This window comes from Oryx dammah, unplaced genomic scaffold (assembly GCF_014754425.2).
Source record: "Oryx dammah isolate SB20612 unplaced genomic scaffold, SCBI_Odam_1.1 HiC_scaffold_18, whole genome shotgun sequence".
Classification (NCBI taxonomy): Eukaryota; Metazoa; Chordata; class Mammalia; order Artiodactyla; family Bovidae; genus Oryx; species Oryx dammah.
In genome coordinates, this window is record NW_024070202.1 from 78,092,835 (window position 1) to 78,112,652 (window position 19,818).

Sequence of the window (19,818 nt, forward strand, 5' to 3'; positions counted from 1 at the left end):
CCCCCCCCCCCCCCGTCAGCTCTTCTATATTCTAATAGATTGCCTGCTATAAAGAAACTTAAAATATAAAGAATATAAAAAGAAAAACTTAAAAAATAAAACTCTATAAAAGAAAAAGTGCTTCAAGAGCTGATGTCCATAGGAAGCATTCTGGGAGTTTCTGTGTGCAGATGTCTAGTCAAAGAGACAATTTTGGCTTTCATCTTAAAACTTTACATTTTAAGGCTCAGCACACTAAATTTTTTTTAACAGCAAAGACTGGGTTTATATACTTATTCTATAGCTTCATATAACTGCTATTGTTTGGTTTTCCACAGTGGAATATCTCACAGACAAATATTGAAAACAAGAAAGGGTTTCTTACTCAAGAAATATAAAAAATGTTGGGTTAAACCAAATAAAGCACACTGCTTACACAAAACTTCTCAAACCTTTAATATATATTGTGAATCTAAAGTGGGGCAACATAGGCAAAATTTTCCACTCTTATTGAACCCTAGAAATATGGCCTCATGGGATCATAACTGAGATACAGTGAAACTGATGTGTAGGATATGGGTGCTATTCATATGGCTATTACATTTGGCCTTTAACCATCATTGCATTATCTTACATGGTTTATGATTTTTGGTGAAAAAAATGAATTAGGAAGCTGGAAGATCTGATTGAGAAACTCTTCAAGAAAAAGTTCAAAATATACAAGAAAGACTAATGGATATTGAGGATAAAAGGGACAGTGTTCTGGAAGACCAAAGGAATATGAAAGCATGCTGGGTGAACTACTAGTCTACTGGAAGAGATATTCACAAGGTTAAAAAAACCAGTGGTTGCAAGCACAGTGGTCTAGACAGGGCTCTTCAATATGGTGGTCTAGACAGGGCTCCTCAACCTTGGCACTGGTGATATTTTCAGCTGGCTAACTCTGTTATCTTTACTGTAGTGGGGGATGTCCTGTGCTTTATATCTTGTTTTGTAGCATCCCTGGATTCTGCTTTGCAGATGCCAGAAACACCTTCTACAATGTGACATCCCAAAATGTCTTCAGATATTACCAAATGTCCACTGGAGGCAAAATTACCCTCAATTGAGACTTACTGGTTTATAATTAAAAGAGTCCCCATCTCTCTCTGTTTTGCTAAGTCGCTTCAGTCATGTCCAACTCTGTGCGACCCCATAGACGGCAGCCCACCAGGCTCCCCCGTCCCTGGGATTCTCCAGGCAAGAACACTGGAGTGGGTTGCCACGTCCTTCTCCAATGCATGAAAGTGAAAAGTGAAAGTGAAGTCGCTCAGTCATGTCCGACTCTTCGAGACCCCATGGACTGCAGTCCACTAGGCTCCTCCACCCATGGGATTCTCCAGGCAAGAGGACTGGAGTCACCATAAGAGCACTAAAAATGCATAACTTCAAAATCAACAGATCTAATGGGAAGAAGAATCAAAGAATCAGAAAATACAATAAAGTACCTAAAGAAAGATGGCAAAAATAAGTCCTAATAGAACAGTAAGTGTAATAAATCTAAATATGCTATTCTAGCAACTTAAACGTCAAGAGACCTTGAGGTCAGAATAAAAAAGCACACAGAAAGAGCTACCCTTAAAAAAAGATAAAGATTGCAAATAAAGAAAAGAAAAAGACAGATCAAAGAAATATGAAGCAGAAGAAAACTGAGAGACTAGCAGCCTTAAATAGTTAAAAAAAATAAAAAGCAAAATTCAAGACAAAGAATAGCCCAGTGGACAGAGGCAGATCTGTAACAATAACCTATAAGAAATTGTAGAGGAAATAGATGTAAACATCATCAAAATCCATGCACTTAGTAATCAGCATTAAATCTGCAAAGTATAAAACTCACAGAAGCAAAGGCAGAGATACAGGAGTCAAAATTAAAACAAAAAATTTTTGTTACCAATATTGACATACTCCACTCAAAAAATGGAAGAGAGAAAATAGAATATACAATAGGTAATTGGATTTATGTGCATGTGTGCTTACTTGCTCGGTTGTGTCCGACTTTGTGCGACCCCAATGACTGTAGCACACCCAGCTTCTCTGTGCATGGAATTTTCCAGGCAAGTATACTGGAGCAAGTTGCCATTTCCTACTCTAGGGGATCTTCCTAATCCAGGGATCAAACCCACGTCTCTTGCGTCTCCTGTATTAGCAGGTGTTTTCTTCACCAACATGCTACCTGGGAAGCCCAACTGAATTTATGTAACTGAAGTTAAATATACATATGTACACATGAGAGAGAGAAAGAATCCTTGCTTTGTGAGGTACCCAATGAACGGAAACATGTACGCATAAGTATCGTGTCCTTATTTTACGATATTTATAAACATTGAGCATGGATAGGTCACAGAAGCAGCCCTCAAAAATTAGAAAAAAAATCAGTTAGATCCAGGCCATAATCTCTAACCTCACACAGATAAAGCAACCAAAAGGTATGGAAGAGAATATATGTCCTCAGGCACCAGTTTATGGAGATGTTTCAAAGATGCCACTTCAGGAAATTTTTAATCTTAATTTCACTCTGAGTTCAGTCAGTTCAATTCAGTCACTCAGTCATGTCCGACTCTTTGCGACCCCATAGACTACATGCAGCACGCCAGGCTTTCCTGTTCATCACCAGCTCCTGGAGTTTGCTCAAACTCACATCCATCGAGTTGGTGATGCCATCCAACCATCTCATCCTCTGTCGTCCCCTTCTCCCGCCTTCAATCTGAGTTATCTTCTCTTAATTTGTTGAAATATAAATGCATGAATATACTTTAGTTTCATCATGATTTAAAGTATTGAGCAGATTCTAGCATGGTATATAACATGATATAATAATGATATGATTTATTAAAATGCTAAGTTAATAAGATCACTCAGTCATGTCCAACTCTTTGTGACCTCACGGACTGTAGTCTATCAGGCTCCTCTGTCCACAAAATTCTCCAGGCGAGAATACTGGAGTGGATAGCCATTCCCTTCTCTGGGGGATCTTCCCGACTCAGGGATCGAACCCAGGTTTCCTGCATTGCAGGCAGATTCTTTACCATCTGAGCCACCAGCGAAGCCTCAAGTTAATAACAAGGTTAGTTTTGCAAATTATAAGCATATTATGCCTACTTTACCTATTCAATTATATTTTCATAATTTTTCTTGCATACTTATTTCATATTTCAGCAGTTTTAATAAGGGTTCCTTCCAACAGAGTCAAAGGAATGGCTATTTTTAGAAATTGATCATCCTAAAGAGGGTTTTAAGATATTCAACTTTTTAACATATTGGGATGTAAATGAAGAGGTGGAAAATACTTGAATCGATCCACTCTAACTTAGCATTCTAATGGTTAGAGGTTTTAACAGTATCCTTCAGTTGGTGTATCCTAATCCAAATATATACTACTGTTTTCTCAGTGGAGGAAGCCATGGGCATTGCTCAGTCTTTAACCCTAAGTATAGGACTCACAAACAATTAGCTCTCACTTGTCAAAGTTATTACTGAATGAATGATTGTGAAACTATTTCCTGGGAATAGTGATGAAAAGTTTATCTGTCTCTATGACCAAATCATAAGCTTCTACCCATTTAATGACAATGAAAGTCTCTTTCCAGGTTCCTCTGGGTTTGGTAAGACATTTTTACATTCTATAATATACAACTGAAATAATTGAGCATGTGTTTAACAACCATGGCTAGGCTCAACGAATCCTGGGAATTAATTTGTCATGATGCATCCAGAGACTAGAGCTACCTGACAAGTTAAATCAAGATGCAATTTAATGATCAACAGGCACTAAGTGCACAATATCTCATCAATTCCATTCAATGATCCTGAGAACAAAGTTATGTTTTTTTCTCCATAGCCAGGTCAAGCTGACATTGAAACCCCATATCTTTCCCCATTCTGTGTCATGGGGAGAGAATCCTTCATCACACTCTTGAGTTCAGGAACCACCCCATAAATGAGGGCAACCAAATGTGATTTTGTGGTGAAAGTAACAGTAATGCTTCTATTATTGTGCTATGGTTGGCCTCCTGGCTAAAGACAGCATTGATGACTTGGTGACAGCATCAGTGAGCAGGGCCACATGTCCCCTTCCAAATCCAGATGTCTCACTTACTTTGGCAGAAGTAAAGTCACGTTTGTCTGGAGAGCTCTGGAGGTCAGAGTCGAGAGCATCACAAACCTGGCCTCACAGGGACAGTTAGATTACCCACTGATGTGGAATGGCCCATAAGTGCAGTTACCCCTAAATGCCCCAAGATGTCTCCATGGTCAGCATGGGGTCTGTTGCCAGGGTAGGCAGCTGTGTGGCCTTGGGGACCACTAACTTGGCATTTCCTCAATTGTGGAATGACAGATTAGATGAAATCACTTGATCTCTATGATTTGCTCTTTGGCAAGGCACCGTGAATCTGGCAGATGAGTTACTAAGGACTCACAAATAATGAACTTTTAAGATTCACAGATAATTTTGGATGTGGAAGTTGTTTTTGAAATGCTATGGCACCGAAAGTGTTGGCATTTTGCATTAAATCGCTTCACAGTTATATATGTGTTCTACTGTGGGAAGAACAAACTGTCAAACTGAGATTCTCAAGAGGATGCGCTGTATTTACTTTTGTCTCAGTCGAAATGTCATGTTAACACCAGATTCTGTTCATTCATGGAGTTGCAGGACACTCGATACTGCTGACTCTCCCTTCCTCAAACACCCCCTCTCTCATCTTCTATGATGTGGTTGCCAAGTTCTTGTCCTACCTCTCCATCGAACCTCCACCTTCTTTTTTAGTTCCTCCTCTGCCTCTCTCTCTTTCTGATAGGGACCTTCTGGTGCTTTATTTCTACATCAGTCCCTGAGTGAATTCTTCCACTCTCAGGCACAACTACCCCAGATCTACACCTTAGCCTTGACTAGGGCTGAGCTCCAGATCCTTTCATCTCTTCCCATGCATGAACGTTTCCACCTCACCTATGCCATGCTCCTACTCCAGTTATTCCTTGACTTGAGAAATAAATGCCATTGACATCACTGCAGGAAGGCACAGCTGTAAAGAGCTGATTCAAAACCAGATCTGGGTTCATCCACCTTGTTAGGGCAGACTCGAATGTGTTCTTTTTTATAGCTGAGTAATATTCCACTGGATATATGTACCACAATTTCTGTATCCATTCATCTGTCGATGGATATCTAGGTTGCTTCCATGCCTGAGCTATTGTAAATAGTGCTGTAGTGAACGTTGGGGTACATGTGTCTCTTTCAACTGTGGTTTTCTCAGGGTATATATCCAGCAGTGGGATTGTTGGGTCATATAATAGTTCTAGGGCTTCTCAGATGGTGCTAGTAGTAAAGAGCCCACTTGCCAAGGCAGGAGATGTAAGAGATGTGAGTTTGATCCCTGGGTCAGGAAGATTTCCTGGAGAAGGGCATGGCGACCTGCTCAGTATTCTTGCCTGGAGAACAGACAGAGGAGCCTGGTGGGCTACAGTTTATAGGGTTGCAAAGAGTTGGACATAACTGAAGGGACTTAGCATGCACGTATGCATGGTAGTTCTATTTCTAGTTTTTAAAGAAATCTCCATATTGTTCTCCATAGTGACTATATCAACTTATAAACAGGGGGCTCAATCCAGTGTTTTGTGACAACCTAGAGGGGTGGGATAGGGTGGGAGATAGGAGGGGGTTCAGGAGGGATGGGACATATGAATACCTGTGGCTGATCTGTGTTCATGTGTGGCAGAGGCCAACACAATATTGTAAAGTAATTGTCTTCCAATAACTGCATTTTGTTCTAATATTTCTCAATACTGTACAATTATAAACTTTGATAACTATTACTCAAGAGGGCTTCCCTCATAGCACAGTCGGTAAAGAATCTGCCTGCAATGCAGGAGACCCAGCTTTGATTCCTGGGTCAGGAAGATCCCCTGGAGAAGGGAATGGCAACCCACTCTAGTATTCTTGCCTGGAAAATCCCATGGGCAGAGGAGCCTGGAAAGCCCTAGTCCATGAGGTTGCAAGTGTCAGACATGACTTAGCAACTAAACCAGTTACTCAAGAACAATAAAAAAAGAAAAAGAAAAAAACAGATCTGGGGTCAACAACCTAATTGTCTAAGGTGTTAAACAAGTAACCATCATAATTAAAGTAGAGATGGGCAGAAAGGAGAATGTGGCAAAACTGAAGGGTGCAAGCTAGCCTAAAAGGAAAAGTTAATCCTTTACTGCAGCTCACTAGAGCCCCATGGAAACACTCTAAAAAAAAAAAAAAAAAAAAGATCATGACATCCAGTCCCATCACTTCTGTTCAAATAGATGGGGAAACAATGGAAACAGTGACAGACTTTATTTTCTTGGGCTCCAAAATCACTGCAGATGGTGACTGCAGCCATGAAATTAAAAGACATGTGCTCCTTGAAAGAAAAGCTATAACTAACCTAGACAGCACATTAAAAAGCAGAGACATTACTTTGCCAGCAAAGGTCCATATAGTCAGTTCAGTTCAGTTCAGTCGCTCAGTCGTGTCCGACTCTTTGCGACCCTATGAATCGCAGCACGCCAGGCCTCCCTGTCCATCACCAACTCCCGGAGCTCACTCAGACTCACGTCCATCGAGTCGGTGATGCTATCCAGCCATCTCAACCTCTGTCGTCCCCTTCTCCTCCTGCCCCCAATCCCTCCCAGCATCAGGGTCTTTTCCAATGAGTCAACACTTCTCATGAGGTGTCCAAAGTACTGGAGCTTCAGCTTCAGCATCATTCCTTCCAAAGAAATCCCAGGGTTGATCTCCTTCAGAATGGACTCGTTGGATCTCCTCGCAGTCCAAGGGACTCTCAAGAGTCTTCTCTAACACCACAGTTCAAATGCATCAATTCTTTGGCGCTCAGCCTTCTTCACAGTCCAACTCTCACATCCATACATGACCACAGGAAAAACCATAGCCTTGACTAGACGGACCTTAGTCGGCAAAGTAATGTCTCTGCTTTTGAATATACTATCTAGGTTGCTCATAACTTTTCTTTCAAGGAGTAAGCATCTTTTAATTTCATGGCTGCAGTCACCATCTGCAGTGATTTTGGAGCCCCCCAAAATAAAGTCTGACACTGTTTGCACTGTTTCCCCATCTATTTGCCATGAAGTGATAGGACCAGATGCCATGATCTTCGTTTTCTGAATGTTGAGCTTTAAGCCAACTTTTTCACTCTCCTCTTTCACTTTCATCAAGAGGCTTTTTAGCTCCTCTTCACTTTCTGCCATAAGGGTGGTGTCATCTGCATATCTGAGGTTATTGATATTTCTCCCGGCAATCTTGATTCCAGCTTGTGTTTCTTCCAGTCCAGTGTTTCTCATGATGTACTCTGCATATAAGTTAAATAAGCAGGGTGACAATATACAGCCTTGACGTACTCCTTTTCCTATTTGGAACCAGTCTGTTGTTCCATGTCCAGTTCTAACTGTTGCTTCCTGACCTGCATACAGACTTGTTAAGAGGCAGGTTACGTGGTCTGGTATTCCCATCTCTCTCAGAATTTTCCACAGTTTCTTGTGCTCCACACAGTCAAAGGCTTTGGCATAGTCAATAAAGCAGAAATAGATGTTTTTCTGGAACTCTCTTGCTTTTTCAATGATCCAGTGGATGTTGGCAATTTGATCTCTGGTTCCTCTGCCTTCTCTAAAACCAGCTTGAACATCAGGAAGTTCACAGTTCACGTATTGCTGAAGCCTGGCTTGGAGAATTTTGAGCATTACTTTACTAGCATGTGAGATGAGTGCAATTGTACGGTAGTTTGAGCATTCTTTGGCATTGCCTTTCTTTGGGATTGGAATGAAAACTGACCTTTTCCAGTCTTGTTGCCACTGCTGAGTTTTCCAAATTTGCTGGCATATTGAGTGCAGCACTTTCACAGCATCATCTTGTAGGATTTGAAACAGCTCAACTGGAATTCCATCACCTCCACTAGCTTTGTTCATAGTGATGCTTTCTAAGGCCCACTTGACTTCACATTCCAGGATGTCTGGCTCTAGATGAGTGATCACATCATCATGATTATCTGGGTCGTGAAGATCTTTTTTTGTACAGTTCTTCCGTGTATTCTTGCCACCTCTTAATATCTTCTGCTTCAGTTAGGTCCAGACTATTTCTGTCCTTTATCAAGCCCATCTTTGCATGAAATGTTCCCTTGGTATCTCTAATTTTCTTGAAGAGATCTCTAGTCTTTCCCATTCTGTTGTTTTCCTCCATTTCTTTGCATTGATCGCTGAAGAAGGCTTTCTTATCTCTTCTTGCTATTCTTTGGAACTCTGCATTCAGATGCTTATATCTTTCCTTTTCTCCTTTGCTTTTGGCCTCTCTTTTTTTCACAGCTATTTGTAAGGCCTCCCCAGACAGCCATTTTGCTTTTTTGCATTTCTTTTCCATGGGGATGGTCTTGATCCCTGTCTCCTGCACGATGTCATGAACCTCAGTCCATAGTTCATCAGGCACTCTATCTATCAGATCTAGACCCTTAAATCTATTTCTCACTTCCACTGTATAATCATAAGGGATTTGATTTAGGTCATACCTGAATGGTCTAGTGGTTTTCCCTACTTTCTTCAATTTAAGTCTGAATTTGGTAATAAGGAGTTCATGATCTGAGCCACAGTCAGCTCCCAGTCTTGTTTTTGTTGACTGTATAGAGCTTCTCCATCTTTGGCTGCAAAGAATATAATCAATCTGATTTCGGTGTTGACCATCTGGGGATGTCCACGTGTAGAGTCTTCTCTTGTGTTGTTGGAAGAGGGTGTTTGCTATGACCAGTGCATTTTCTTGGCAAAACTCTATTAGTCTTTGCCCTGCTTCATTCCACATTTCAAGGCCAAATTTGCCTGTTACTCCAGGTGTTTCTTGACTTCCTACTTTTGCATTCTAGTCCCCTATAATGAAAAGGACATCTTTTTTGGGTGATAGTTCTAAAAGATCTTGTAGGTCTTCATAAAACCGTTCAACTTCAGTTTCTTCAGCGTTACTGGTTGGGGCATAGACTTGGATAACTGTGATATTGAATGGTTTGCCTTGGAGATGAACAGAGATCATTCTGTCGTTTTTGAGACTGCATCCAAGTACTGCATTTCGGACTCTTTTATTGACCATGATGGCTACTCCATTTCTTCTGAGGGATTCCTGCCCGCAGTAGTAGATGTAATGGTCATATGAGTTAAATTCACCCATTTACCCAGTTGTAGATGTGACTGGTGATAGAAACAAGATCCGATGCTGTAAAGAGCAATATTGCATAGGAACCTGGAATGTCAGGTCCATGAATCAAGGCCATCTAGTTAAAGCTATGGTTTTTCCCACAGGCATGTATGGATATGAGAGCTGGACAATAAAGAAAGCTGAGTGCTGAAGAATTCATGCTTTGAACTGTGGTGTTGGAGAAGACTCTTGAGAGTCCCTTGGAATGCAGGGAGATCCAACCAGTCAATCCTAAAGGAAATCAACCCTGTATATTCATTGGAAGGACTGATGCTGAAGCTGAAGCTCCAGTACTTTGGCCACATGACATGAAGAACTGACTCACTGGAAAAGACCCTGATGCTGGGAAAGACTGAAGGCAGAAGGAGAAGGGGACGACAGAGGATGAGATGGTTGGATGGAATCACTGACTCAATGGACATGAGTTTGAGCAAGCTCCAGGAGTTGGTGATGGAGAGGGAAGCCTGGCATGCTGCAGTCCATGGGGTCACAAAGAGTCAGACACGACTGAGTGACTGAACTAAACTGAGTGTTGAAAACTAAGCTGAAATTACTCTACATATATGTGCATATCTTGGTTGCATATATTGTATTGCTCTGGACTTATAAACAAATGGATTTAAAAACAGGGCTTCCCTAGTGGCTCAGATGGTAAAGAATCTGCCTGCAATGCAAGAAACCTGGGTACCATCCCTGCATCAGGAAGATCCCCTGGAGAAGGAAATGACTCTCCACTCTAGTATTCTTGCCTGGAGAATTCCATGGACAAAGGAGCCTGGCAGGTTACAGTCCATGGGGTCACAGAGAGTCACACACGACTGAGGAAGTGACACTTTCACTTTAAAATCAAGCTTTTCATATTCACTCACTCATAAGTAGAAGAGCAAATGTATAGTTGCAATGGTGATGACATTTGTGTTCAGCTACATCCTGCCCTGCTATCTCCCAATTCTCTGCCACTGAATACAAGTGGGAAGTGATGCCTTCATGTGTGGTCTTCTTGGCATATAACACATTCAGTTGTGAATTGTGCACTTTAATGAAATGATCCCCTTTACTGAAACAGTAAAGCATCCTTTAAAGTGAATTATGCATTATATACTTGTTGAACGCCTGAACCACCGTGCTCCGACCATTATTTCTGCACTAAGTGCTGTTCTACTCACCGATGAGGTACATGCCGATCCAGTCTCCAGCATCCACTTCCTCCTTGATGTCCCAGTGGATCACCAGGTCCTGCGAGTGCCCTATGGAGTAGTAGGAACTGCTGACCATGAGTGTGGAGCGGCTGTCCGAGGTGACCAGGTCAGTGTCGCTGGTGGAGCGGGGGATGGTGACGGCACCATGGGGGCCAGTCCTGATGGCCACACTGTGGTACTGGCCGGGATTGTAGCTGTGGCGGAGCGGCTCCTTGCACCGGCGTCGATTCTGGGAGTTTCTAGATGGAGATGCCATGGCGGCCAGGCCTAAGAACCTGTTCTGGTACAGATTCTGTGGGGGCAAACAGACAGTCAGCAGGGGCAGGAGATGCTGGCTCCACAGTCAGTCATCGTCTTAACAGGGAAGGGAGGATGGGTTGGGGGAAGCCAGCAGGGAGAGGGCAGCCCTTTTAGGAAGATTTGAAATAGACACAGAGCATTTTTTTCAGGGCCAAAGTGGTAGCTCTGGGTTCAGGTGGGGAAGGCAAGAACGAAATACACACTCACCAACAGGCCATGCCTTTCCTTGCTCTGCTGGGGTCTCTGCCTCCCTCAGCTCCCTCCAGCCTGCTTGGTATCAGAAGGCCAGGAATGTCTACAGAATGACCCTGTGGTGTGACTGTCCCCAAAGTGCCATCTCTTGAGTTCTCTGGCTAAATTCAATTGGATCCAATTTTACCCTTCTCTACGGTAAATGATGGTATTATCACAGCACATTTTAGTGATCTCTGTGGCATTTGAGACCCTACACACAACCCAGAATCAGAGGCTGTCTCTGCTGGAGGAGGCGGTCACTGTCTTTCATTTACAACTCTCATTCTATAGCAGGTCACTGTACCACCTGAAATGCCTATTAAGGATCTCAGATATCCTAGTAATCTTCAAACACTGCAGTTTTCACTAAAATCCAACCTCAGAAGACCATGTCTCCCTTAGAGCTAATACTGTAGAAAATATTGTATCTGATTTTTAAAAAAGTGCATTTTTTTTTATTGTTTACAACTTGGAGCATTTCAAACTAGCTGAGCTGATACAGACCAGTAACATGATTGTTTTGCTGCAGATGGCTTTGAAAACAGGGGGAAGGGGCATTCTGTAGAATTGGAATGAGGGATTCTTTTTTGAAACAAGCAGGGGTGATTTTTATTTCATCAAAGTATACTACAATTGGGATTTAAATGTACATTTTGGGGGTTCCTGCCTATAAAAGAACCTGCTGTTGTACAACTAATAGCACTTTTGTTTTTAAGAAGAGAAGATTAAGGTCTTAAAATGTGTTACATCATGCAGTTTAGATCCCAGGACTGTAACTTATTATACACATCCATCAAATGTGAGTTATTGAGTTTCTGTTAACCAGCCAGGAGGACCAGACTCAGCACCAGTCTACTCTTGATGATATAAGTCTATTTAGCAGTAATTTGGGTCCATATTTTTTCCATCTTCAAATATCAGGGCACTTGTAAAAAGTTTATTCACCTGATTAAGGACAGTGTTGGTATTTGGAATCTTGGGCCTTAATGGCCATATGTCAGGCCTATTTATTCATCATCTGAGTCTCTTGTTGGGTCTTTTTCTAGCCCCATTGGTGGTAACCATGGAATTACTATTGGCAGAGAAGCCAGGCTTCAGAAAGCATCTTATCACACTATTGGTACCATATGCCTTTTTTTGTTTTCTAATGTTTGTCACTGCAACAGTATGAAAATAGATGGACCACGGTGTTGCCTGGAAACCAGTCCACTTCTCAGGAACACAGGCACAGCCTTGAGCTCAGGAACAGCTCATGAACAGCCCACCTCACAGGCACCCTGGCTCTTCCAGACAGTTCCAGGAGGATCACAGGAACCTGATCATTGTACAGGGGACTTTGCTCAGAGACCTTTGTAAAGCCTCCAAAATAAGGAAGGTTGCTGCTGGTTTGTAACCTTTCTTCAGTTTACATGTACTTTATGTGCACCAATAGAATCTTATACTGTTATCATGGAGCTTTAAACAAATTGAGAGAGTAGCACTGACATATTCACTGTCACGTGTAAAGTAGCTAGTGAGAAGCTGATGCATAACACAGGTAGCTCAGCTCGGTGCTCTGTGATGACCTGGAGGGGTGGGATGGAGGGCTGGGAGGGAGGTCCAAGAGGAAGGGGACATATGTATACATACAGCTGATTCACTCTGTTGTTCAGCAGAAACTAACACAACATTGTAAAGTAATTACAGTCTAAATAAAAAAAAAAAAACGAAACACAAAATGACTCAGTTCAGTTCAGTTCAGTCGCTCAGTCGTGTCCGACTCTTTGCGACCCCATGAATCACAGCACGCCAGGCCTCCCTGTCCATCACCAACTCCCGGAGTTCACTCAGACTCACGTCCATCGAGTCCGTGATGCCATCCAGCCATCTCATCCTCTGTCGTCCCCTTCTCCTCCTGCCCCCAATCCCTCCCAGCATCAGAGTCTTTTCCAATGAGTCAACTCTTCACATGAGGTGGCCAAAGGACTGGAGTTTCAGCTTCAGCATCATTCCTTCCAAAGAAATCCCAGGGTTGATCTTCAAAATGGACTGGTTGGATCTCCTTGCAGTCCAAGGGACTCTCAATAGTCTTCTCCAACACCACAGTTCAAACGCATCAATTCTTCAGAGCTCAGCCTTCTTCACAGTCCAACTCTCACATCCATACATGACCACAGGAAAAACCATAGCCTTGACTAGACGGACCTTAGTCAGCAAAGTAATGTCTCTGCTTTTGAATATACTATCTAGGTTGGTCATAACTTTTCTTCCAAGGAGTAAACGTCTTTTAATTTCATGGCTGCAGTCATCATCTGCAGTGATTTTGGAACCCCCAAAAATAAAGTCTGACACTGTTTGCACTATTTCCCCATCTATTTCCCATGAAGTGATGGAACCGGATGCCATGATCTTTGTTTTCTGAATGTTGAGCTTTAAGCCAACTTTTTCACTCTCCTCTTTCAATTTCATCAAGAGGCTTTTTAGTTCCTCTTCACTTTCTGCCATAAGGGTGGTGTCATCTGCATATCTGAGGTTATTGATAATTTTTCCTGGCAATCTTTGATTCCAGCTTGTGTTTCTTTCAGTCCAGCATTTCTCATGATGTACTCTGCATATCGGAGAAGGCAATGGCACCCTACTCCAGTACTCTTGCCTGGAAAATCCCATGGACGGAGGAGCCTGGTAGGCTGCAGTCCATGGTGTTGCTAGAGTTGGACACGACTGAGCGACTTCACTTTCACTTTTCACTTTCATGCATTGGAGAAGGAAATGGCAACCCACTCCAGTGTTCTTGCCTGGAGAATCCCAGGGATGGGGAAGCCTGGTGGGCTGCCATCTATGGGGTCACACAGAGTCGGACACGACTGAAGCGACTTAGCAGCAGTAGCAGCACTCTGCATATAAGTTAAATAAGCAGGGTGACAATATACAGCCTTGACATACTCCTTTTCCTATTTGGAACAAGTCTGTTGTTCCATGTCCAGTCTAACTGTTGCTTCCTGACCTGCATACAGATTTCTCAAAAGGCAGGTCAGGTGGTCTGGTATTCCCATCTCTTTCAGAATTTTCCACAGTTTCTTGTGATCCACACAGTCAAAGCCTTTGGCATAGTCAATAAAGCAGAAATAGATGACTTGGAATTAAATGAGATAATCAAGTATATAATTATGGTCAGACCAAACAACAGGCAATTCTGGAGCAACACCTTCCAGTTTCCAAGCTGTGTGTCCCTGGACAACTTACTTGATCTCTCTAGTCCTCTGTTTCCTCATCTATAAATGGGTTGCTGTCGAAATTTAATGAGATAAATGCAAATAAAGCTCTTACTATAGTAAGTGCTCAATAAATAAGCATCTACTACTGAAACACTACTAGCATTGTTTTAGTAAGAAAGTATCACTGAAATGGAGGTCCCGGGTAGTCAGTGAGACTCTCGTACTGGCCAAATGTCCTCACACGTGTCCTCAGATTCTCACACTTAAAATTCATTCAACAGCAGACCTTCAGCTCATTCCTAGTTATGACCTTCCAGGTTTCCTCTTAAAAAACTGACACTGCAAACACTGAATAGGCCAGCATGTTTGGAAAGGTGTCCTATCTACCAGTCTTTGGATAAATCTTCCTTTTGCTTTGTGGGTAAAAATAAAAAAAAACAAAACAAACTTCCCTTTGTCAGGTTACTGTTTGAATGGAATTTTTTTTTTTTTTTGCATTCATGTTGAGGCTGAGAGATTTTTACCTATGTCCTGTCAGGGCTCAAGGAAGATTATAGAGTGCTTTGCTTTCATTGAAGACTTCTGCTGTGGTATTTTTTATTAGAATTCCCTGGAAACCAGGCAAGTCTCCTGACACTGTCAGATTACACCCGTTTATACCATCCACATGGTGGGAACAAAAGCACAGAAAGAAACGTTAGTCAAGGAAGATGTTTCTCATTAATTTACTAGATTGGAATTAATGGCATTTTCCTTGGATTAGAAGGACAACTTCAGTGCTGCTCTTCGAAGGCTGCACTCCCTCACCTCACCCCAGCTTCGTCCATATCCTCCTCACTCATGCTTGTAGGAAGGATTTATATTCTGCTTTGAGGTTATGCTCCAGCACTCTGCTGTAACCTCTCCTTATAGCCTTCCCCATTCCCAAGAGAGAGGGGCTTTCTACTCTGTGATCCCACAGGAATCTCATCTTCCCTGCAAGGATACTCACTGTGTTATCTCTAGTTGACCTGTGTTGTGCCCTAAGCTATGAAGTCCCTGAGGCCAGTGTTTACCGCTCTTTATATCTCCTGGAACTTGCATGACATCTGGCACACACACACACACAAGGGCTAAAAACTTTAATAGAATTATTTTACTCAGTGAAGTCCCTTATTCCATAAAGAGCTTAAAATGACTAATATATAAAATACAGAAAGATGTGATGTTAGTAGTAGATGGTGCAGAGAATGAAAAATATAGAGACAAACAGTTATGTAGGAAGAAGGCTAATGTCAGACTACGCCATCATTTCCTAAACAGGTGTTTTGTTAAAGACTCACACAGCTGCTTCTGGAATACAGCAGGTGGATGGCTGATTTCCAACATGTCATTTCTTTGTGGCCATGTCCCCCCAAGACTTTCACACGTGTTCTAGTTTAAACTATAGACGCATCCGGCTAGAAGAAGCAGTTTAATCACTCTCTGCTCACATCTGAATTGTGGGAGAGAGATGAGCATCTGTCCTGTTTTAAATAGCCCTGGATAAAAGACCACTCTTTCCCTAACAGCAATTCCAATATTTATAACCTCACAATTCTTCCTCATCTCTAAGGCAAATCTTCCTCTTCTTTCTCTTAGTTCCTTCACTCAACAGATGCAGAGAAGTTAACCATATTACTAACTGTATCCCAGTTTTTTTCCCATTCCATCAAGTAATTCAAATGTCACTTATCTTCTCTTACATTGATGATAGGCAGTAGACACCGATAAGGAAACCATAGAATATTAGTAACAATTTCAGTTACATTGCAATTTTCTAATTATTGGTTCAGTTACATTGTAATTTTCTAATTATAGCCCTAGTTATGGGCTATGCTAAGCATATATTTTAACTGACCCTTGTAAAAGAGGTTCAATGAGTGAGCACTAAAAACAATCTGATCATATCATGTCCTGCTTCATAGGGAGTGCGATTCCATCTGTTGGCTTATTTCCCATTTGTCATAGAAGATCTAACAATGATGTTTACTTGTTTCGCTTTCTGACTTAAATAATTCATCATTGTTGAAATGTTTTTAATTAAGCTGTATTCTTCAGTTATTATTTTTCTTAATCTTGGAATAGGCCATGTGTGTTTAATCTGTTTAGTATGCATTATAGAACAACAGTGGAAAAAAAACCTTCCGGGAGGAGACAGAATCCTAGAAGCAAAAACATCACTTCTAGGGAAGGAACAAGTTACTATGTACATCTTTTCTTTTGGTTTTTTGAAGAACATAGGGAGACAAAAGATTTGGCTGTGTTAATTTCTAACTGACAGAGTCATTAATAGCTTTTCTGTTTTGGAATATAAAGCTGTGAGTGAGTGCTGTCTCAGAAATGAAAAGAAAGTGGACAAAAGACATCTAGAAGAGAGAAAGAGATTCTTAATAAATGCCTCTACACTCAGAAATCAAAAACTGTGACTGGAAAACACAGGCCCTGAAGGAAACTTCATTAGAGTATACGAGTTGAGATTATAGAAACTGGCATTATTCAGCAGGAAGAAACAACATGAGAGTTTTTTGAGTTTATGAACAGATTTGATTTTGAGCAAGTAGATGTCTGAAGCTTTTTTATCCTATCCTCAGCTCTTGTTATGCCATCAGGCGGGTAATGGAACTCAATATAATATTTCTTTCTGCAGTGGATTTGAGAAAATTTACAACAAAAGAAATGTAGATAGAAATAGGGAAATATAAGCCAGATAGAAATTGGGAAGTAACAATAAGAAAGGATAATAATATTAGGAGCATTTACTCTATGGTTGGAACTTGGTACATTATCTCATTAAAATCCTAGTATCACTCTTTCCATGTTGGTGAGAAACCCAGCTCAGATATTTAATGGTTAATAAACAATGTCCAAGTCGCACCTCTTGCAGCAGGAAGTAGGAATTTGAGCCATTCTATGTGACTGTGAGGAGGGCAAACCACAGCCAAACCTGAAGGAAATCAACCCTAAATATTCACAGAAGGGACTGTTGCTGAAGTTGAAGCTCCAATACTTTGGCCACCTGATGTGAAGAGACGACTCATTGGAAAAGGCCCCAATGCTAGGAAAGACCGAAGGCAAAAGAAGAGGGGAGCAGCAGAGGATGAGATGGTTAGATAGCAACACCGACGCAGTGGACATGAATTTGAGCAAACTCTGGCAGATAGTGGAGGACAGAGGAGCCTGGCAAGATGCAATCCATGGAGTCACAAAGTATTAGACACGACTTAGCAACTGAACAACAACAATGTGATTATAAGCCGGCACTTCGATCACTCAGATGCACTCTCTTCAAATTATAACATGGGAAGATATAGTTGCGGTAATTGAGACTTAGATTCTCCTCTGAGATTCTTGGCAGTCAAAATGATAAAGGAAAATGTAATTCTCACAATCAGAATATGGGAATATTTTTTTCCCTCTAAGTTGTAAGATGCTTCATATTCAACTTTATGTAGGAAACACTGCATGATGTGGTAAACAATATCATAAATGAATATCTTTTCTTAAAATCACAAATGTAGTGGCAGATTGCTTGGACAAGTCTTTGATGAAAGCTGAGGTCATAATACAGAGTATATTAAGGGCTGAACGGATGGGTTCTGCTATGTGCTTTGACCACATTCAAAAGTCCCCTTGGCTTATTGCACTCCTGAGGCCCCAAACCTCTTGCTCTCAACTCAGTGTCTGTTCTTTATCCTCCATCTCATTCTCTGGCCTTGATGCTGATAAAATAAAATTTCACATATTGAGGTATGAGGAAATCATTCTGGCTTGTACATGAGTTAACTTAAATTTCATGCTAACTAGAACAGCCAGTTTGTGGCCTATCAAACATACATTGTACATCTGCTTTAGTTATTAAAGAAAAATGTTCACTGACCAGAAATAAAGAATGTCTATCTTAAAAGTAAAGATTAAATGCCTTCCTTCCTGGGATGCCATTGCTGCTACTCCTTCCATTATAAGACTCCCTTCCCAGGGGCTAAGGTCATACTGACTGGCTATGTACATGCTGGTCTATTTTTCTGAACATTTTGAAGGGATGTACCCCTGACTTGTTTGATGTTCTTTGTTCTGACGAGACAGAAAACTATGCTTAAAGCCATGCTTCTCCAGAGCAGTTCCTCAGAGTTGTCTGAGAGGCTGTCCTCAGTTTGGCTCAAATAAAACTCTTTTCCATTCCTATTATAGACTGTTTATTATTTTCCTTGATAATGCGAGTAAACCAGAGCCTTACAGACATGTTCTCTCTGTAACTATCTTGTTAACTTACTTCTTATTAGTGTCCCTCTGCTAGGATGTAGACGCTGTCCTTGTGGCTCAGCTGGTAAAGAATCCGCCTGCAATGTGGGAGACCTGAGTTCGATCCCTGGGTTGGGAAGATCCCCTGGAGAAGGGAAAGGCTACCCACTCCAGTATACTGGACTGATGGGTCCATGGGGTCTCAGAGTTGGACATGACTGAGCGAATTTTACTTTCACTTCCACTTCACTCACTAGGGTGTAGGCACCAAGACAGTGTGGTCCCTGCCCAGTTCCTTTAGGTCTGCATTTCCAACTAAGGTAGTGCTGGGTAAGGACGCAGTGGATGCTCAGTGAATGAATGAACGGACGGGCATGTAGGTGACGAAGCCTGGGACACACCTGCCTCCTCTGTCTTGAATCCATGATGTGATGCTCTCTTCCCTGCTCTCAGGAACTGAACTCAGTGCCTCTTTCATCTCAAGCACACAACTTGGTGCCCATAATCCCCCGTATTATTGGTTTTCAAATGACACTGGTCAGAAGGGAGGCTTGACAATGAGACAAAATATGGCCCCCAGGGAGGTCCCTTCTTCCATTTCATATCCCAAGACCTGAGTCCTGCCGGTACATTCCTACCTGTGCTGTTGTGAGTGAGGCTGTGGGACAGAGGCGGGTGTGAGGGGCTGAGGTGGCCCTGACCCCACCAGATGGCTGGGCGTGTCTGAGGAGGAAGAGTGGGGGGTGGCTGCAGTAGCATCATCTTTGTCCAGCTCTTCAGCAGCTGGGCACCCGTCCCTGAAACTGTGCCTCCAAAATGTTTTTAGCCTCAAAGCCATGTGTTGAAAACTCCATCTTCTATGCTGGCCGTTGTGCAGAAAAATATCATAAAGTTACATAAACTAAATTGTGTGGGCTCTTTGTCTTGAAAGAAGAAATAGAATCCCATACGTTGTTGGCTGAAAGGGAACGCAAGGCAGAGAAGATTTTAATAAGCAAGTCAAGCCAAGCCAGGGAATATCCACATAGGAAGCTGGGATTTTAACTGGTTAAAATGACAGTCAACCCATTCTTTTAGGAACATGTAAAGCCTTATCACTGACAATGAAGTCCAACAAAACATTGATTAGAGTTAACAGTCCCATCCCCACTTCTCTGGGGCCCCACTGACTGGGGAGGAAAGGGTTTGTTTGTGGGCCAGATGCCTTTTCTCTGCTTGTGCCTAAGATGGGTGACCAGGACGTCCTGCCATGCTTTGTTGGGTGTGTGCCCTTCACTGCTTCCGTCAAGTCTGGAATTTCTTGATGAAGCTCTGTGTCTCTATGGAGGTTTATGTTTGGAGGCATTCAAGAACCAAGCTGTCAAAATCTGGGCGGTTTTTATGAGTGAAACAGTGGATG

At 42.0% G+C, this 19,818-nt stretch overlaps 1 protein-coding gene across 1 annotated transcript in view; it reads right to left on the bottom strand.

Annotated features, from left to right (window-relative positions):
* HECW1 (HECT, C2 and WW domain containing E3 ubiquitin protein ligase 1) overlaps positions 1-10,720 on the bottom strand; it is a 264,354-nt gene extending 253,634 nt beyond the window's left edge. The window contains exon 1 of the mRNA XM_040260566.1: positions 10,399-10,720. Coding sequence (XP_040116500.1) covers positions 10,399-10,687 — 289 coding nt within the window. The 5' untranslated portion in view covers positions 10,688-10,720. The remainder of the gene's footprint in view (positions 1-10,398) is intronic.
* Positions 10,721-19,818: the final 9,098 nt, after the last annotated feature.